Source organism: Telopea speciosissima, chromosome 2 (genome assembly GCF_018873765.1).
Source record: "Telopea speciosissima isolate NSW1024214 ecotype Mountain lineage chromosome 2, Tspe_v1, whole genome shotgun sequence".
In the NCBI taxonomy this organism is placed as follows: domain Eukaryota; kingdom Viridiplantae; phylum Streptophyta; class Magnoliopsida; order Proteales; family Proteaceae; genus Telopea; species Telopea speciosissima.
Genome location: NC_057917.1, coordinates 75487308 through 75505929, shown reverse-complemented (window position 1 = coordinate 75505929; position 18622 = coordinate 75487308). Strand labels below are relative to the sequence as shown.

General features: G+C 39.1%; 2 protein-coding genes across 2 annotated transcripts; both read right to left on the bottom strand.

The window, feature by feature from the left end:
- Window positions 1–4887: 4887 nt before the first annotated feature.
- On the bottom strand, window positions 4888–7525 carry LOC122651112 (protein FAR-RED IMPAIRED RESPONSE 1-like). The gene is made up of 6 exons (XM_043844439.1): window positions 5850–7525; window positions 5507–5802; window positions 5340–5413; window positions 5173–5241; window positions 5009–5078; window positions 4888–4910 (listed from the first exon to the last, which is right to left on the bottom strand). Exons 1-6 carry the CDS (start codon window positions 7523–7525, stop codon window positions 4888–4890), a joined length of 2208 nt encoding a protein of 735 aa, XP_043700374.1.
- Window positions 7526–15647: 8122 nt separating this feature from the next.
- Window positions 15648–17413, bottom strand: LOC122650038 (protein-lysine methyltransferase METTL21D-like). Its single transcript, XM_043843335.1, has 2 exons — window positions 17394–17413; window positions 15648–16597 (listed from the first exon to the last, which is right to left on the bottom strand). The coding sequence occupies exon 2, from the start codon at window positions 16521–16523 to the stop codon at window positions 15699–15701; it is 825 nt and encodes a 274-aa protein (XP_043699270.1). The 5' UTR covers window positions 16524–16597; window positions 17394–17413; the 3' UTR covers window positions 15648–15698.
- Between the last annotated feature and the right edge of the window lie 1209 nt (window positions 17414–18622).

The following is an 18622-nucleotide window of genomic DNA, read 5'->3' as shown; positions in this document are numbered from 1 at the left end:
TTCTTTTAAACATGAAAATCACACATGAACTAATACTCAAATTACGTAATTCTAATATATTAAGATTGATCAAAAGGATTAAAATTGTGTAGCTGACACTAAGTAGTTAAGAAATGAGATTAAGGGATGTAAGGCTAATAAGTTTGAGTTATAGAAGTCTGAATCAGAGTAGTTGATCATTGATGAACCATAATTGGAGGCAGCCAATCAATAGAGGACACGTCGTGGATCGGCCTATGCCGAACTGAACAAAATATTAGAATCGCACCATGCATATAGGACCAAGCAACATGAAGAACCGACCCGATAACCCGATGACAACCTAATGACGAAACGAATCTGCCCGCAATAAGTGAAATTGGTCGCTGAGTCGGATGTGAGATCGGCCTGGTCTACTCGGATCGGACCCATAACTCTGACTACCTAAACCCGCATGGTTAACTAAGTTGACCATAATCCAAGCCTGGTCAAGGTCATGCTTTTTGCATGACTCCTAACTCGATAGCTGTCAAATCCCGAGAAAGACACGTAGGATTACATGAGACCCAAGTTACTACCTATGAACATATAACTCATGTACTGATCTGGTAACTCAAACCTATAAATAGTAGCTCCAATCCTAAGTAAAGGGGACTCTCATTTCCTATTTTTGGATTTGAGCTTTTTATCTGTTACAAAGATTTGACTTAGGTATCGGAGTATATTAACCGACTCAGGTCGGCACTCTTTTGTCATGTGTTATCTACCTGTGCAGGACGGCTCGGTCAGGTGGGTGACAGGTCGGATTTTACGGCAACAATCATATACACAAAGAAATAGACAAATTGGAAAACAATTCGACATGGATTAGAGAAGTAATGTTAAAGGGAGCATAAAAAGAATAGTATTAAGATGATTAAGAAAGATTGACAGGGAAGTTAATGATATGATTAGAAAAAGGGTCTTTTCTTTTTTATTGGTTTGTTTATAAATAAAAAATTGTCCCCTCCTTTGTTAGAACACCTTAATTAGCATAAGATGCCCGACAATAATCGTTCCCCTACAGGTTGACCTGAACTTGTTTGTTCTAATTGTAATTTGTAATAGTGTCTCATCTTCTTCTTCTTCTCCTTTGTTTCATATTATAATATTGGAATTTTGGTGAGGCAAGAAAGCAGGCAGCAATCTTCTGTGTTTTTCTTTTCTTGATCATGTTTTGGGTGACAAAGAGCCTCCAACAAACCATGTCATTAGCATAATTTTTATTTTTATTTTCTAATTATGCGGTGGCTGACCAAGCTCTTGTGTGCTCTCATATCTGCATCATCAGGGTTATTGAAAAAAAATGATGATGTTGAGCCTTTGGTTATACAAAGTCAAATTCTCTCTCTCTCTCTCTCTCTCTAGGTCTTTGTGTGTGTGTGTGAGTGGATCAAGCTTGAGCCAACTGGGCCCAAAAACTTTTGGGTCACCCCTTGCTTAATCCGCAATTAAAATCAAAGCTAATGGATGATTTTCAGTGGTTGGATTCAAAAGTCTTTTTACCATGGACCAATCCATGATCATATGGTGACCTTTGTGGTCCTGTTCCGAACTAGGTCCAGGGTGAAATGCTTTGTCAGGAGAGAGAGAGAGAGAGAGAAGAATTGAGAGGGGGGTTGAGGAGGGACTTTATGGGCATCTTGCAAAACTAGATCCAATGTCAAAGAGATTGCTGGATGGGTGGGACCCATTATTTGGATGGTGAAAGGCCATAATGGAAAAGAATTAATACTGTGTGTGAGAGAGTGAGAGAGAGACAGAGAGATTTCTTGAGGCTTTAGTTAGATATTGTAGGGTAGAGGGGAACAATAAACAAAGGTGGGTAGGGGAAGAGGGATGGTATATACTTATATCTCCACTGGAAGTCACTCACACTAAGGTCCAAAAGCAGCTGATTTTCAATGTAAAAGGGAAATCTGCTTACATAAGCCAAAATCTAACAAAAGGGCCCACCTCCGGAGTCTCTCTCTCTCTCTCTCTCTCTCTCTCTCTCTTTCTTGCATGGCATGCTATCCGCCGCGACTTTTGCATTCTTAAGTATCCAATAAGCTCCTTATTCACTCCCTCTCTTTTCTACTCTAAACCTTTCTTTATACCAAAAGTATAATTAGTAATGATGAGAGAGAGAGAGAGAGACCTATTATAATACTCCAATGAACTTAGTTGGGCTGCATCTTGGGCCCAATCATCCACAAGACCAGCATGGCCCAGTCCTTAGCTCAATTTCTTGTCTGAAGTAGAGTTTTGAGTAGCTATTGCCAAATCCCAAGCAAATAAGATCCAAGGCTGTCCAGTCTAAGAAACTAGGCTGCTAATTGCATCTGAGCAAGGCATAAGCGTTAAGTTCCCAAAGCATTTAAGGCGAGATCGAGCGCGAGAACATAAGCACAAACCCACCAAAGTTAAACATACTCTAAACTCAAGAGCAGGTTTAAAGCATATCTATGTGTGTATAAGAGTCTAAGTTTCATTGAGCTTAACATAAGGGATGGTGAACTACTGAAGCTCCCTCAATGTTTGATCCAATATGGATTTTATGTCTAAAACTGTTCAATGTAATTTCAATTTTACCCCAACATACTCTTAACCCAAAAGATGGTTTCCTGAGTCATTATGTTCAAGTAGCAGTTCAAGCTTAACCAATTGTTTTGGGCTTATCCAAGCCCTACGAATGCTAAGAATATAATGGGCTTTTACAGCGTGGGCTCCTCCTAAACATTCAGAATGTTTCCACTGGTATAGGCTTTAATCTGGTGGCTTAAGCTGAAGTGGGCATGTATGAGGTTCATGATGAGAATTAGAGACCAGAATGGGCCCCAAGGTTACTATCTTAATCCCACTTACACCTTTGTAGAGCTATTTTCCCCAAAGCTAGGCTAGCTAGTAATTCATGTAAAGTATAAAACGAATCAGAAAAGAAAGATTTCTATCTTATTTTCATTGTGATGGTTATCTCCTAGAAATGGGCTTGAAGGCCCATTTTAGGCTCAAAACAATGATTGGGCCAGACTAGATGGCAAGCCGAATTGGACTAAGAATTCATGGCCTAAATTTGTCTTGTTTCAACCTACTTTGTTTGAAGTCACAATTTTTTTGCCACATGGCAGACATGGGTAGGTCCATGTGATGTAGGACCCTAAACCCATCTCATTAGTCAAATCAACTCATGAGGGTCCAAACAGTTGGGAATTGCATTGATTTGTATAATAGATAAGGTGAAGTACCTAGTGCATCAAGGGAGTTGTATCGTCCATCTTAGACCCCTAAGTGCTTCAATTCTCAGGCCCAATACGAAATGAGATTTCCACATGAAGTTTTAGAGTTTGATTTTTTATTCTTATGACTAACCTGATTCTATAATCTAAGACTAATGTGAAACGGCATTTAAAATTACACAAAAAAAAACAAAAATTGAATCTACACACTCACAATGCAATTGCTACTCATGATTCTTTTGTGCTAAAATTCGTTTACCGATCTGTTGAAACTTTTTACATATTTAATTTAGGGGCACTGTTCTCTGTGCCACAGCACAGCCTGCGCCCAGGCAAATGGGGGTGGGCACAATGACCACCCAGCCCCTTGCCCAGGCTGCCCATGTGCCTGGGCGCAGGCTATGCTGCACCACAGAGAACATTCTCCCTTTAATTTTTAGGGTTCAAGCTCATTACAATCCGATTCAAATTAGAATTGACGGAGGATTAGCCTCCATCATCGATTCTGGGTTTCCAAACCTTGATTGGAAGTCTTAGGGATGGATGGATCACTTTTCCCTCCTAGCCCACCGGTAGTAGAAGAACCAGTTCCATTTTTTCCCCTGAAGCTGTCTTGTGGCTTTCTGGGGTCACCACTATTATATCTTCCATGGGTTTCAAGGTTGATCTCCATCTGCCCTAGTACATAAGAAGTTGACTGCGACCGTTTCCATCAACTCGATAAGCTCCTCTTGGTGTCTCAGAGGATTATGACTCAAATTTGGCATCCCTGAACATGCCACCATGACCAGAAATTTTGTAGGAAGGCATCAAACCCAAACTTACTTTCAGGCAATGATTTGTGCAAGTTTATAAGGCATTACTGTATACTCAAGTACGACCATGATGAGCAATAATATTCCCCTACCTGTGGGCATATCAGGGCTCTTCTCCAAATACTTCTCTAACAAAATGCTGCCTTAAGTACACTTGGGAACAGACACGTTAAATGCATTTTACAAGGAAAAAGAAAGAACAGAGAAGATGAACAAAACCCAATACAAATGGCAACTCTATAAGTAAGGGAAACCTAAAATTGATCACACTACTATAAAAATTTCAGGAATACCTGCCCAAAAATAAAATACACACAAAAGAACTAAAGATCAATCCAGCCTTCTTCCCCCCAAAAAAAAAAAAAGAAAAAAAAAGAAAAATGACAACCCCATCCTGACAGTCACGGTGAGACACCATTAGAGTGGAGATTTTCTTTCCCATACATATTCCAAGTTACATAGCTTGATTCATTGCTCCTGGGGAAAAAATAGTTTTAAGGAGAAAAGGCATGAGAAAGAGAATTGGTTTAATTGGAACATTGCAAAGAAACATGAACCTGCGCAGTCAAAACTAAACCTGCCATGGAAGGTGTAATATGAAGTATTATGAGTAACATTCATTAATGCCAATACCATTGAATCCATGAAGTTGGTGATGATTTAATACAGATAAAGCGATTCCCCAACCAAGAAAAAACAGTGAAAAAATAAATAAAGATAAGATATAAGTGACACAATTAGTAAAACCATTGTGTTAACAAATAGGTGAGACATGACAAAGGGACTACCACCATCTTGGGTAGAAGTCTTGCACATTGTGTCCCTATGATAAACTGTTAACGGGCCACTACAGTATCCACTGAAGAATATATTAAATAAACCAGAATTTTTATCATTACATTATCATAACCAAGGAGTTATCATTAACATGATAGTCATGAAGTTTATTTACCTAACCTTCCATTCTCTGTTGCACATGATGAGAGGCTGCCAATGTCACCCTATCCTGTCCACCTAATGCTGATTCCTGTGATTCAAATAAGCCGTAGATTTTTTATTATTGTAATACAATGGTGAAGGACTTGGACCATAGATCTGGTAGTCATAAAAATATATCTTACCTGCTCTTCCATTCGTTGTTGTGTCTGATCACAACCATCATAAATTGCCAAGCTTGTGCTCAACTGTTCCTACATTTAGTACCCGAAAAGAGGGGGAAAACAAAAAAGTCACTATAATATGTATTCGTGTGTTTGTAAAGACAAAAAATAGAATATATGAAACTAACATTTGACTTTTGATTGGCATTGTCTCTCTTTCTCTTCTTATCTGCACCACCCTTCAAAGCCTTTTTAGCTCCTCCTGTCGTGGTCATGAAAGAATCGAGCATCTTGAGTGTGAACATTCTGTTGTTGCATAGACTCTCTTTGTTGATGTTTTGAATACAATGAGTACCTGATTCATGAGGCTTTGTAGCCTCTTTAATAGAGTTATTCACAGCCAGACATTCATTAGTAGCTTCTTCCAGCGCACAGATTGCAACATTGTAGCTCTCGTGCGATAATGACCCATATTCAAAAAAAATCAATGCCCGCTGACATAAATCATTGTAGCGTTGCTCCTTAGATTGCACTTCAATTGTTCTCCGCCCTGTGAAGTAATTGCTCTTTGCATCTACTGTCCGTCTCTTCAATATGTAGTGAGATGGGATTTCAGGCACAGCTGCATGATGGAAAACAACCATTGCATGCCTGCAAAGAAAGCCTTTAAATTCAAACATACGACACAAACAGGAAACCTCTGATTTTTTTCATCCCAATCCACTCTGAATTCTTCTTGCACCTCAAAGTCTTGAACCCTAAATGTTGTGGTGGCCCCATCTTCTTTCTCCTTTCTTATGTGGCATGCAATTATTCCCATAACCTCAAGTTGAAACTTCTTAAAAATTTCATGAGTACAGATTTTCGACATTTGCTTCTCATAAGGTGAGTGAGACCTCAATGCAGGCGTTCCATGCCATGTAGAAAAATCAGCATCAGTTTCATCTTTATACATATTCTGAAGAGTGACTTTGTATTGATCAACAAATTCTTTCAATGTGGTGTTCTTCTGCACATATTTGTCAAAAACAGAAATAACACTTTCAGGCCGTGATGCAGTAACCATCCCAGCAAAAAAGGTATCTCTAATATAAGCTGGCACCCAATGTCTGCGATCATCATACAATGACTTAAGCCACTCATCATCTCTAAGTTGAAATGTGTTGAGCAGTTGCTCCCATTCACTTTCAAATTCTTCTTCTTTCCACGATCTATAAATGCACTTATTAAACTCGGTCATAAAATCTGTGTGCCTCTTGGTTACAAGACCAAGCTTCTCAGGGATCTTTCCTAATATATGCCACAAACAGTGTCGATGATGTACAATTGGAAAGACTTCCTCAATAGCTGCTTTCATGCCCTTATCCTGGTCAGTTATTATCACTTTAGGAGCTATCCCACCCATTGCTCTAAGCCATGTTCGCATTAGCCAAATAAATGTCGTTGTAGACTCATCAGCAATTAAAGCACAACCAAGCAATGTGGACTGGAAGTGATTATTCACTCCTATAAAAGGAGCAAATGGGATCTTGTATTTGTTTGTGACATAGGTAGTATCAAAACACACTACATCCCCAAAATTGATATAATCATGCCTGCTTTTTGCATCCACCCAAAACACATTCCGCAGGCGTTGTTCATCATTCAAGTCAATGGCATAAAAGAAGCTAGGATTCTCTTCTTGCATACAAATAAACTGTTCAAGCAGCACTTGAGCATCCTCTGTGTCTATAGGTAAACGTTTATCTTTATCAATTTGAATCCTAAAGTCTTTCTCAAGACAACTGACATTTTGGCAACTAATGCATTGTTTAGACAACAGAGCAAAAAAATTATTTGTCTGTACTCCAGAGGCTTGCAAGATACCAATGTTGTTTTTAGTAATTGGATCTATTTTCTTGTGACTTCGAAAGTATTGTGTATTGGCTGGAACAAGATTATGGTTGTGCTCTTTAATGAAACCAACTAGAACCCATTGCCCATTTTCTTTTCTTTTCACATGAATGCCAGCCATGCAATTTGTCTTATGACAAGGCCGGTCCTTTCTGACTCCAGTTGACTTTCTCTTTCTTCCAGATCTAGTGCAAGCAAAATTTGCATCGACAAATTCTCCATTCCAGCTAGATTGACGAGTATTTTTCTTCAAAGTGCCAAATCCTATAGACCTAGCATATTCATTATAAAAAAAATACGCTTGTTCCATTGATTTGAATTCCATTCCAACAAAAGGCTCCAGATTTGCATCATCTTGTGTGAAAACAAAATTCATAGCCGGAGAATTCACACCTACTTCGTCTTCACCATATACCTCACTACCATCCAATTCATTTCCTTCCATTTCATTTAATCTACATTCAGGGAGAGAATCACCCATTCTTCATCAACAGATTCCTAAGAGAAAAAGCATGAAATAAGGAGTATAATAATTGAATGTGCAGCTTAAATAACTGTTGAAAAGAAATGGAGTAAAGTGACATGTTGTAAAGGTCACTAGTAGGAATGAAAGGATGAGCACGGCAAAATATAACCATGCTAAGACAGAGAATAGCACACAATTGAAGGAGAAAGGAAAGGAAGATTAGAATCATACCATTGTAGGAAATAATTTAATTAATAGCTAATTATGTCCCACTGACCAATTAAGTAATTGACCTAACTGTATCTCTATTGTTAGTAATTGGATTTATAATTGAAAACACAATCTTATCCAACTATAGAAAATAGAGTGCTACACTATTTAGCTTACCTTGATGGGAGGTTGCATTGACTATTTATAAATAGGACTCTAGGTCCTCCCTCTGTCTCAAACGGTTTCATATAGGCACCATCACTGAGAGACATTGTGAGAGATCAAGAGGGAGAAACCTAGAAGCTTCATTGTTCATTGCTTGTTACAGTGATTCAGAGACGCTGGCGAGTTCCAGTCAAGCGGTGGTTCCTTCCGTGACTCCAGTGAACAGTACGCATCATTCTCTTCTTATAGTTTGTGATTCAAGAATGCAAAGGCAAGATCCTAATGTTGTGTGTGGTATGAGGGAATTATCCCTGCAACCATATCGAATAGAAAATGAAAACTAGTTTACTTGTTTTGATTCAGCAGCCGCCTTATTTATATTCTTGATTCGCTTTGTTTCTTTTACATGAACCGTGTTTGGTCCCTCAATCCTATTGATACAGTATCGTTGACACCCACAATACTATCTTTCAGTTCATAAGATCCCCAAAAATCTGATTGCTCTCAATTTGTGATGTTTTCAGAAATAATCTTTTGGATTACCAATCCCCATAAACAATAAAGGATTTGCAGCTTCAATGAAACTTTTGGCTTCGGCAGCATTGCTTATGATAAAATTTTGGGGAAAAACAAATACATGAACCGTATAGAAGAAAAAGTACAAATCACAGTAATGGATCATGGCGGTCGAGATGCTAATAGTACCATTGCCTTATATTGTATCTTTAAATCAACCTATCTCTTCCATCCTCTCAGAGTCCAAAACCCCAAAAGAAGAAATGATGTTGAATATTCATACTTTAAACTATCATCAGCTATGGTGATGTTTTAGAATCAATGAATACTTGCAAATATAAAACAAACACTACGTACCAGAAACGGCACACCAGTTTAATTAGCACAGCGGGCACCTAATGATAATAAGGACCTAACATAATGCTTAGACATAGAAGTGAGCTTGGTGCCAATGCAGTTAGTAATTGATGCAAATACAAACAACTCAAAGCAATGGAACAGATATTAGCCCAAATGAGGTCAGGTTTCGGACAATGAAAACAGATGAGAAACACAATAAAAATTATATTCTCATAATAATAAAAGCAACACAGTTTTCTTGATTAAATAGTCCTAGAGTTTCGTCCTCCCTGGCCTCCTACAGAAGTTTGATAAGGATTGTCAAACAGACAATCAGAACCAAGGTACTAAAACTCGGATCTCGGTACCAACTCGGCCCTTGGAAAAACCGAGTCGAGTCGAGATCTCGCCGAGTTGGTGCATTTTTTTTCCGACTCGAAGCCTCAACTCAGTGGGTTTTAGACCTAGTTTGGGTCTGAAACTTGGTATTCAACCTATTTTAGGCATTTAAACACAATGACACTATCAAATTTTGCAAAAACAAAGTCCAAATATGAGTTTCAATTTGGACCATAGGTTGGTAGGCGATGACGTACTAAAATACCCTACTATACATATAATTTAGTAATAGAAAGCAAACAAAACATTCAATTAATAGCTAAACAACTTAAATAAGAATTAGAAATGTTAAAGTGATATATCAAACTGTTTAACAGTGTTACAACTATCATCACATAAAATGACTTTGAATCAAGTATTCAATCCCCGCTAGTGTCACATAGTCTTCCCATGACATAGTGTTGCTATAATGTGGCATATAGTGCTCCACAGCAAGCATATAAGAGTTTTATCGAGTTAGGTAAGTAAATACATAGTAGATGGGTCATTTCCATGGGTCAACCCGAGATCCAAGATCTCGTATTATTTTGTATCGTATCCAATCTCATCTCGGTTTCTCAAAAAACTGAGAAACTCGCCGAGATCTCGCGAGTTCTCGAACCATAATCAGAACACCTGACGGTGTGTTACATAGGAAACTTCCAAGAGGTCAATGAAGATAGGGTATTCTCTAGAATTCCTATGCAAGGTTCTTTGGCTTCCATACATACCTCCTCTAATGAATCTTCTTTGTTAATTGACTGACCAGAAACCTTTTTTTTGCCCTTCCTTCTTAACCCAAGGTTTTTTTTAGATTGTTAGCCCCCAAGGAGAGTTGCACTCATGACCTCTTAATTGTGAGGTGTTGGTCCTTGCCAATTGAACTACCCCCTTGGGGTCCCAAGTAAGTTTTGCTTCCCTTTGTAAACCAGATAATAGTAATCACCTTCCAAACAATTCCCAACACCAATCCAGGTCCATCACACTGGCGTTCTACTCAGCGCCCCCCCCCCCTCTCCCATACACACACAAATCTTTGCATTATATGGAATGAAGAAAGCATAGCATGGCATGTTCTTTGTTCCCTTGATTTCCCCTATAAAAATTTATAAAGACAAAACTCCTCAAACAATGGAGTTAACTATAACAAGTTGAATCATGGGAAGAGAGATGGTGGGAATCAAACATGTTAGTTCTTACAGTGCTTCCAGTGGATTACTAACTCCATATCATTAATGAACAAATTGTTCTGCTCTTCGCTCTATGATAATATCCATAAAATGAATCAAGTTCCAGAAGAAGATGCAAATCCTAAAGGGAAACAAATACTAGAAACATATTATCTCGGGGGGCAAACAAATCCAGAAGTTAATCATCAATTTAAGAGAACATTTCTAAACGAAAACATCTGAAAGAACCAAAATGAGAAACGAAGCAAAAAAAAACACAAAACCCAGAATCCAAATAACAAATAACACGAAAAGCTCAAAGAATAACATACCTGAGCTTAGATGAGCTTGTGCCGTTACTCCTTCCTGCGTGGATTCATTCCTCTCCGCCTCGCAAAGCGATCAGTGATATTATGGAGAGCACTTGAAAAAGGAGCGTTAAGTTAAGTAACGCGGGAGAGAGAGAGAGGGGGGAAGGGGAGAAATTTCCCCTGGATTTTCTCCAATTTATATTTATTTTGTTTTGGTTACATTTTAAAATTATATTTGTTTGGAAAAATTACAATCCCTCCCTGTACTATGACTTAATTACATATTCTCTCCTAGATTTTATCCAATTATATTCAAACCCCCTATGGCTGAGAGAGTTGGCCAATTGTTAGTTTTAGTTTCGAAAAGACTATTTTACCCTTATATTAAAACATCTGAAAAAAATTTACAATGCTACCCTTGTCTACATCTTCAATCTAAAACACCATAACTATCTTTCCTCCTACACCCAGCACCACCACCATCACCGCTGCCACCACTACCGCCGCCGGTTAAAGTTTTCACTGAGGAGATTGCTTAACTGGCAAGAACATGTGGCGGGTGCAAGAAATGAAAAGTATAAAGAAAACCAGGAGAGTCTGGGGCTCCAACCCCTTTTCTCTGAGAAGAAAACCAAAACCTTGAAACCCTCTTTCTTCCCCAAAATATGTATCTCCATGCCCCTTTTTCTTTTTTATTTTCCTGAATCTCTCTCCTGTCACGGTTTAACTCTTCCTTTCCTCTCCATCTCTGTCTCTTCATTTTGCAACCCCAAGAAAATAGAATCCTGACCCCAAAAACCAAAATATAAAAACGAAGAAGATTGGAGTTGCAGAAAATCTTGACAATGACCCTAAAGTGTAGCGGCAGGGAGCAAAACTCCCCTTAATATCACCCGATCCTAAGTAAGTAGCAGAGAAGGATAGCTGTCGAAATACTTTGCTCAAGGAGATCTCAGAACTATAGATTTGATTACCGTAGAGGCGAAGACGTTGAGAGCCAATCGGGATACCCCTTACAGATTCCTCCATGATCTATATGGCACAGAAGATCTTGAAACGAGAACCGTCTCCCTGATCCGCCGTCATATGTATGCTAATCTGGATCAACCACGCCAAGGAGATGATTGAATAAGGTGATAAGCAGGGAAAGGGTGGAGCAGCCGGAGTTGCAGCGGCGGAAGGGGGGGCATTTCTACTCTACAAGTTACTGTTTGTTAGATACACGCGGATAGCCTTCTTGTGTTTCTCACATGTCTCAAAAATTCCCAATTCTGACTGCTTTTCCTGTAATCGATGTCGCTTCGTAGTGTTCTCTTCTTCACTTGTTTTATTTCTGATCTCATTAATGGCGGCATTTGAAGCAGACTGGTCTGAGCTTCCGAAGAAACACTTGGGTTTAGTCTTACAACGTCTTCCCATCGTCGATAACATCCTTTTCAGCGCTGTCTGCAACTCATGGAACTCTGTTGCTTCAGAAAAATGGTACCCACCAGGCTGATGCTCTCCCTTACAAAGCGGGTCAGGAAGTAAAAGAAACCCGCAAGTTCTTCAATCTCTCAGACAATAAGATTACCAGATCAAGCTCCCAAAGAGATTCGTCACAGCAGATGCATTGGTTCCTCTTTCGGCAGGCTTGTAATCCTCGATGGATTCTGCCGTGTTCTTCTCATGAACCCTTTTTCTTGTTCCAAAATTCATCTCCCACCTACTGAAACCTTTCCTGAAGTAACTACCAGCGCCTAAAATCAGAGTTTGCAGGAGCAGGGTGGGGGCGGAGTTGCAGGAGGAGGAGGAGGAAGAGGAGGAAGAAGAAAGGTAAAAGGGTCATCTCATGGGAGGGGAAATGTGAAAAATATTACTAAGCAACGTCAACATTTAACAGATGGACGCTAATGGCATGGGTGTAATAATAATTTTCTTCAAATGAGAAAGGGTCGGAGTGTAATTGGAAAAAAATCATGGGAGGAATATATAATAGGCCATAATTTAAGGAGGGCATGTAATTTTCCCTTTTTCTTTTGTTTTTGTTGCGATAAATTTTTCTCTCTTCTCTAATCTCTGTGAAAAACTTATTTAATTTTGAGTAACAGGTGAGTTTTTTTTCCTGATGAAAATGGTTGACGAGTGAATTGGGAAAGTGGAGACTATAGACAACGCATTATCTGTTTGTATGTAAATAAAACGAATGAAAAAATGAATTTAAGGAGAGATACAGGCATAAAACAATCATTGCATCATCATGATTTGTCTCGTTACGTACCCAAATGAGAATCATGGTTTTAAGAATCTAGAATCCGATCGGTCAATCAATTCAAATCAGAATCAGCTGTAACTGATCTTAATTCTGATCGATTTGTTATGGCCGATTCACACTCAAAACCCTTAGAAATTCTCTGTTTTTGAATCTAAGGATCGATTTTAAGGTTCTTGGAGACTGACTTCGACTGATTCATACTCAATCTAGATTGGAATTGGCATTGATCGATTCCATCCTTGATTCAGTGTTTTAAAATCCTGATGAGAATGGTAGTACGTACTACTACCACTACCACGTGTTGTGTCTTCTTCCTTGCTTGGTTCTAACATGATCCTTTGAAGTAGTAGGCTAGAGTTTGGATCAATCAGTCTTCCAATGGGCTTTCAATGGTATGGAATAGGGGTGCAAGTTAAGTCTGGCCTAGCAAGTTGGACCCTACTCCAAGCCTGCATCCAAAATTTCAGGGTTTGGGTGGGTCTAGGGTTTAGAATTTTAAATCATCATTAAAAATGTTAAATGAACGGTTTTGATACAAATCAAAGTTTAAAAATATTAAAATATAATAATTTAACTAATTAAAAATCTTTTAAAAATTTAAGACCATTTGATCGTAGATTGATTTGTACTTTGTACTATTGTATTTTATGATTTAAATACTAATTAAAATGTCACAAACCAAACCAAACAATTAAAATGTTAAAACACTATAGTTGAATCATACCATTTCAATAATTACAAAAAAAAAATCATATCATTCTAATTATAATCTTTTTGAAGATATTGATGGTGTGATATTAGATCAGATTGTACCATGAAGTTTGTCATGATTTAAAATGTCATATGAATGGTCATGATCCAAATCAGGGTTAATAAAATGTAGAAATATGATGTTGAATCATATTTTTTTAATTGAAATTTTTTTATGGGAAGCAGTTTTCCGTCCAGGGGTGTGGCCTACGCCAGCACTCCCATGTGTCTATCTTTCTCCTCCTTAAAATAAGGGGACAGAGCTATCTTTTCATATGGGGAGGAGAGAGATAGACTCATGGGAGCATTAGCATAGACCACACTCCCGAACAGAGTTCTTTTTCCCTTTTTTTATATATAAGAGAATGAGACATTTTGGCCACTTCATCATTCATATATGTTAACAATTCCTTAACACCCTTTGTGCTTGGTATCACAAACGTAGTAACATTAGGAATACATAGTTTCCTTAAATGTTAGTTACCTCAAGTGTTGTATTTCGGTGTTAAGTGTGCAGAGTTCTCCTCAAAGCTTGAGCGTGCGAAGGTTAGGAACACTGAAATTTGAAAGAAAGTTGAGATTGATCAAGGAATGGGTTATGGTTCCTGATAGATTATTATGCAACAAATCCAAAACATCCAAGTTTTTAATCCTTGACAAATCACTTGGAATGGGTCCAGAGAGAGTTGAAAGTCAAATCCAAAAGCTGGAGTCTCTTTAGTTTTCCAAACTCAGGCCACATTGGACCTCAGTTATTTACAGGAGGAGATAATATCAAGGATACGGAAATAGAAATACAAACAAAACCCAGAAATATTCATTGCCCATGTTAAGGAAGAATGATCCTCCTTCGTAACATTGGAATTAATTTCTTGTATTTTTATTTGACAGAGGTGGAACAGGTGCTGGCCCTGCTGGGTCATCTTTTGTCGACAGCATATTCTCGTATTTGGCCCAAGTATTTGTGTTGGTTCCACCCAATTTCAGTCGCTGTTAGTCATTCACTAGGTCGGGATACCTCCAGTATGTTGATGATGAGGCTTATAGATGGGCTACCATGGACTATCAGAACAACTGAGCACAGAATATGTCATGGGATACATATATGCTACATTTGGAGGAGTGTTAACGAAATCTTCAGTCATACGCAGTTCATGGATTAGACCTGTCAAGAAACTCAATGTGGTATTGAAGAACATTTCTTAATCTTTTCTGTTATGTTGAAATGTTTCTCTATCCCAAATCCTCAAATTCATTTTACTTATTAAACAATGTGTTCATACTCCGTCTCCATGTTCATTTCCTGTACACTTCTCCTGCCATTCCACTATCTTATTTTTGTAATTATTCAAATCCTTACAGTTCTATCGTGGGTTAGCAACCAAGACTAAAGGTCCACAGGCCATTGTTTAAGGATTTTGAAAAAGACAGTCATGATTGTGGCTTCAATACAAACTGAACCATCTGTTTGCACTACATGCACATCCTTAAAGCTCAACTGATTAGAGGGTGTGTTTGGTGTAATTACAACAGCTTAAGAAGAGAGTTATATGCTTCATCCCAAAAGGCTAAATTAGCCTTTGAAGAAGATTGTTCACAACTAGACAGGAAGCATAGAAAGGCAAAAAAGCATTTTCCCCACTGGTCCTTGTATGTCAAAAAGTTGTACAAGGTAATTTCATTAAAAGTATAAAAGACAATAAAGGTTAAAAAGAAGAGAAGGGTGACACTAACCTCTCTGTTGTCAACAAAGGTTCCAATGAAGCTGGTAGCCCCAAATTCAAAAAAAGGCAGCAACCTATAACATTTTATTAGAACAGTATCCCAATTTAATGTTGTATTAGAGGTAGCACCTGCCAAATAAAAAATACAGTTGAATTCCAATGGTCAATTGTAGAGTAGAGGATGTTCACTAAGAAGAATGGGTACATAACAAGTTCTACCAGGAACATTCAGGGACCATTAACAAGCTTGAGAAGTATTTCTTCCAAAGTACAACTACATACTTCTCCAGATAAAGAGGAAGGAGTACATGCAACAAAGTTTCAAAATCTTGTTCGAACACAGTTCATACACATGTCATCAGAGAACATACGTTAATTTTGGGACTTGCTCCCATCTTGACACTTACATTTGAAACGGTAAACAACCACACCAATACGAGAGCCAGGGGAAGGAGGATCTGAATGTATCATGCCAATGTCAAACAGCTTTCTTGCCTTCTTGAAGAAGACCGAGTCCTTCTTCTTCCACCTCTTCAAATGGGCCATCAAGAATACTGTGTTGTTTCTCAAGTAAAATTGGAGAGTCTTGAGAAGAGGGTCAAAAAGATGGTCATGATAGACTACATCCGAAGCCAATAAGAGATCAAACTCACAGCCTATTGATTCCATATCCTTGGCCTCTCCCCAGCTAAGTGCTGCCACATTAATGCTTCCACCATGCAAGGTCAATGTGTTGTAGTTGGCATCAACATTAAATTGGAGATTAGGGACTACATGAGGGAGATCAGTGAGGGTAACATTGGCACCGAGGGTGGCAGCAGCAGTAATTCCAACCAAACCAGTACCTGAGCCAAGTTCGAGGATACGGAGAGGACTGTGTTGACTGGCATTGGAGAAGGCAGAGAATATCAGAGTGAGGGGGCTGCTGCTGGGTTGAAGTCGGTATCTGTCCAGAAGGGTGACTAGAGATTTTGCTGCAGGCCAGAGTTTGAAGGGGATTCCTTCAGATGGGAGTTGCCTAATTATCACATTTGATTTTATTGAATCAAGGTAGTACTGCTGCTGTAGCTCCTCCTGTGCATCTGTGTCTTCCCCAACTATCACTGCTGCTCTTTCCTTTTCTTCTACCTCCAACACATCTCCTTGTAAAAAGGTCAGGAGGTTTAAATCATCTTCCTCGTCACTTTTGATGGACATTTTGACACTTGGCTACCCTTCTTGCAAGTGTTTTACTTTCCCAAATTCCAGCTGGTTTTTCTACCAAGGAGAATCTGTCATAGACGAATGACATTGAAAATCGTTAGTCCCTTAGACGCTCTGTTGAGTGAGTGACGAACAATAAGCCACAATCCAAGTCCAATATCACAAAGAAGTCAGAGATGAAAAACAAAGCAACAAAATTATTTAGGTCCAAAGAAAATATTCTGTCTTAAGGGTTTTGGTAAAATGCTTTGAGTACATCCAACAATGCAGTAGTTTGAATTTTCAAGAAGCATTGTCATCAAAAAACAACCATGGGGCTTACATTTCATTAATGATTGATTCAGCCAAAAATTAAAACAGAGATGCAGTTTGGAATTCTCCAATTAAGAACAGGAACCAAATTCAGTGAAACCAGAAGGTTATTGCTAAAGAAAAAAAAAAAAGGCATGACACAGGTCAATTTGAAAAACATGGCATGAACTTGAACCAGAGATGGTAGAAACATTATCAATAGTAACTACAGCAGTCATCATTCAAACAAATCACAGTCACAGGGCTTGGTCTAATTACAGGGGGGAAAAATAGACAAGAATCATAACTCTGGACAAAAATCATAATCAAGACTCAATCTAAGTCCAGTGAAAATAAAAAATAATCATATTTACAGGCCACAAAATCAAAGGAAACCACCGAACAGAAATACGTTTTCATAAATGAAGATAGATAACACTATAAACCCAGAATCACAATAGCCAATACAAAATTGATAAGACCTATGAAAACCCACAGTAAAGCAATAGCAAATGCACAAAATGAATGCAGACAAGGGACAATGGCCATTGGAAGTAGGGCATAAACCCCTACCTTGATGTTAATTCCCTCACTTGACGGTGGAAGCAGTCTCCTAGGAAGAAGGACGTGAGAGCCAAACCCAGCTGAGAATGAGCTGCTGCTTCTACGGCACCGTAGATATCGAAACGATACAAGGAACGAACAGTGGATGATGATGATGATGTGGTAAAGCCTAAAATCCCAAACTCGGTGTCTTGAGACTTGATGTGTTTGACTGTGCGAGGAAGCTCCCCATCCACGTGTAACCCACCATGGAAGGGAAGGTGAAGTAAATGGAACACACAAACCGCTCGACAGAAGTCCTCAACGGTATTGAGCAAGGACGTTTCGCTGAGATTTCGATTTTTCTGAGCAGTGAGGGATTAGTGTTAAGCTTTTCCTTCGATGGCGGAATGGATTGAGCCTCGGTTGTAAAGTTGCTGCAATTGTCGAAACCATGTTTCCCTTCATGATGACAATATTTCTAAAGCTGTTCAGAAAGGAGGGAAACGATGAAACCATTCACAACAACTAGAGATTCCATTTACGATCAAGAGCAGCCACTCCAGAGCCCCGTGAAGAACGATTTGATGTCTGCGCTAAAGAAGTAGGTTAAGTGACTTAAAGTCTTTGCCGGACCTCGCTCTCACGTCTCTAAGTGTCAAAGACTCAAATGGACCTTTATCCCTTGAGTTTCGCTGACGAATTTTTATCATTTCCAATTCGTTGCCCCCTCTCCAATTCCCTCCAATCCCTCACATAAGAGCAAAAATGACCACCCTACCCCAATGTGTCGGGGCAGTGGGTAAGATAGTCATTTCCGTTCCTATGTGAGGGATTGGAAGGAATTGGAGCTGGCAGAAATTGGAAGTGATAATGATTCTTCGTTGATCGGTACGATTGTATGGTTCCTCTCATAGGAGACTAAAATGACCATTCCACCCTCTGATCGAACACACTGCCTGGGTGGTGTCCACCCCACCTTTTATTAGAGGCACTAGGGAACCATACCGGGCAGGGGAACCGCAGGTGATAAAAATTCCTGGTGGTTGGGTTTCTAGTTTCTACACAAGCAGACCCATCAAGATTCAAGACCCCCGACCAAAAACCCACCGATCGAAAACCCATTCCTGCCACAATTCGACTCCTCTACTTTCGCCTGCCCTCCCCATCCCACGAGACGGGCCACGTAGGTGCATTGGGCAGTGCACCGCACTTGAGGTCTTACATGGTGAATTCCATTTATATGTCTGTGAGACGTT

Coding starts and splice junctions, on each gene's coding strand:
- LOC122651112 (XM_043844439.1), bottom strand. CDS start 7,525: ATGGGTGATTCTCTCCCTGAATGTAGATTAAATGAAATGGAAGGAAAT. Junction 5,242..5,339: donor ATGCCAATCAAAAGTCAAAT/GTTAGTTTCATA, acceptor TACTAAATGTAG/GAACAGTTGAGCACAAGCTT. Junction 5,079..5,172: donor AACAACGAATGGAAGAGCAG/GTAAGATATATT, acceptor TTTGAATCACAG/GAATCAGCATTAGGTGGACA.
- LOC122650038 (XM_043843335.1), bottom strand. CDS start 16,523: ATGTCCATCAAAAGTGACGAGGAAGATGATTTAAACCTCCTGACCTTT.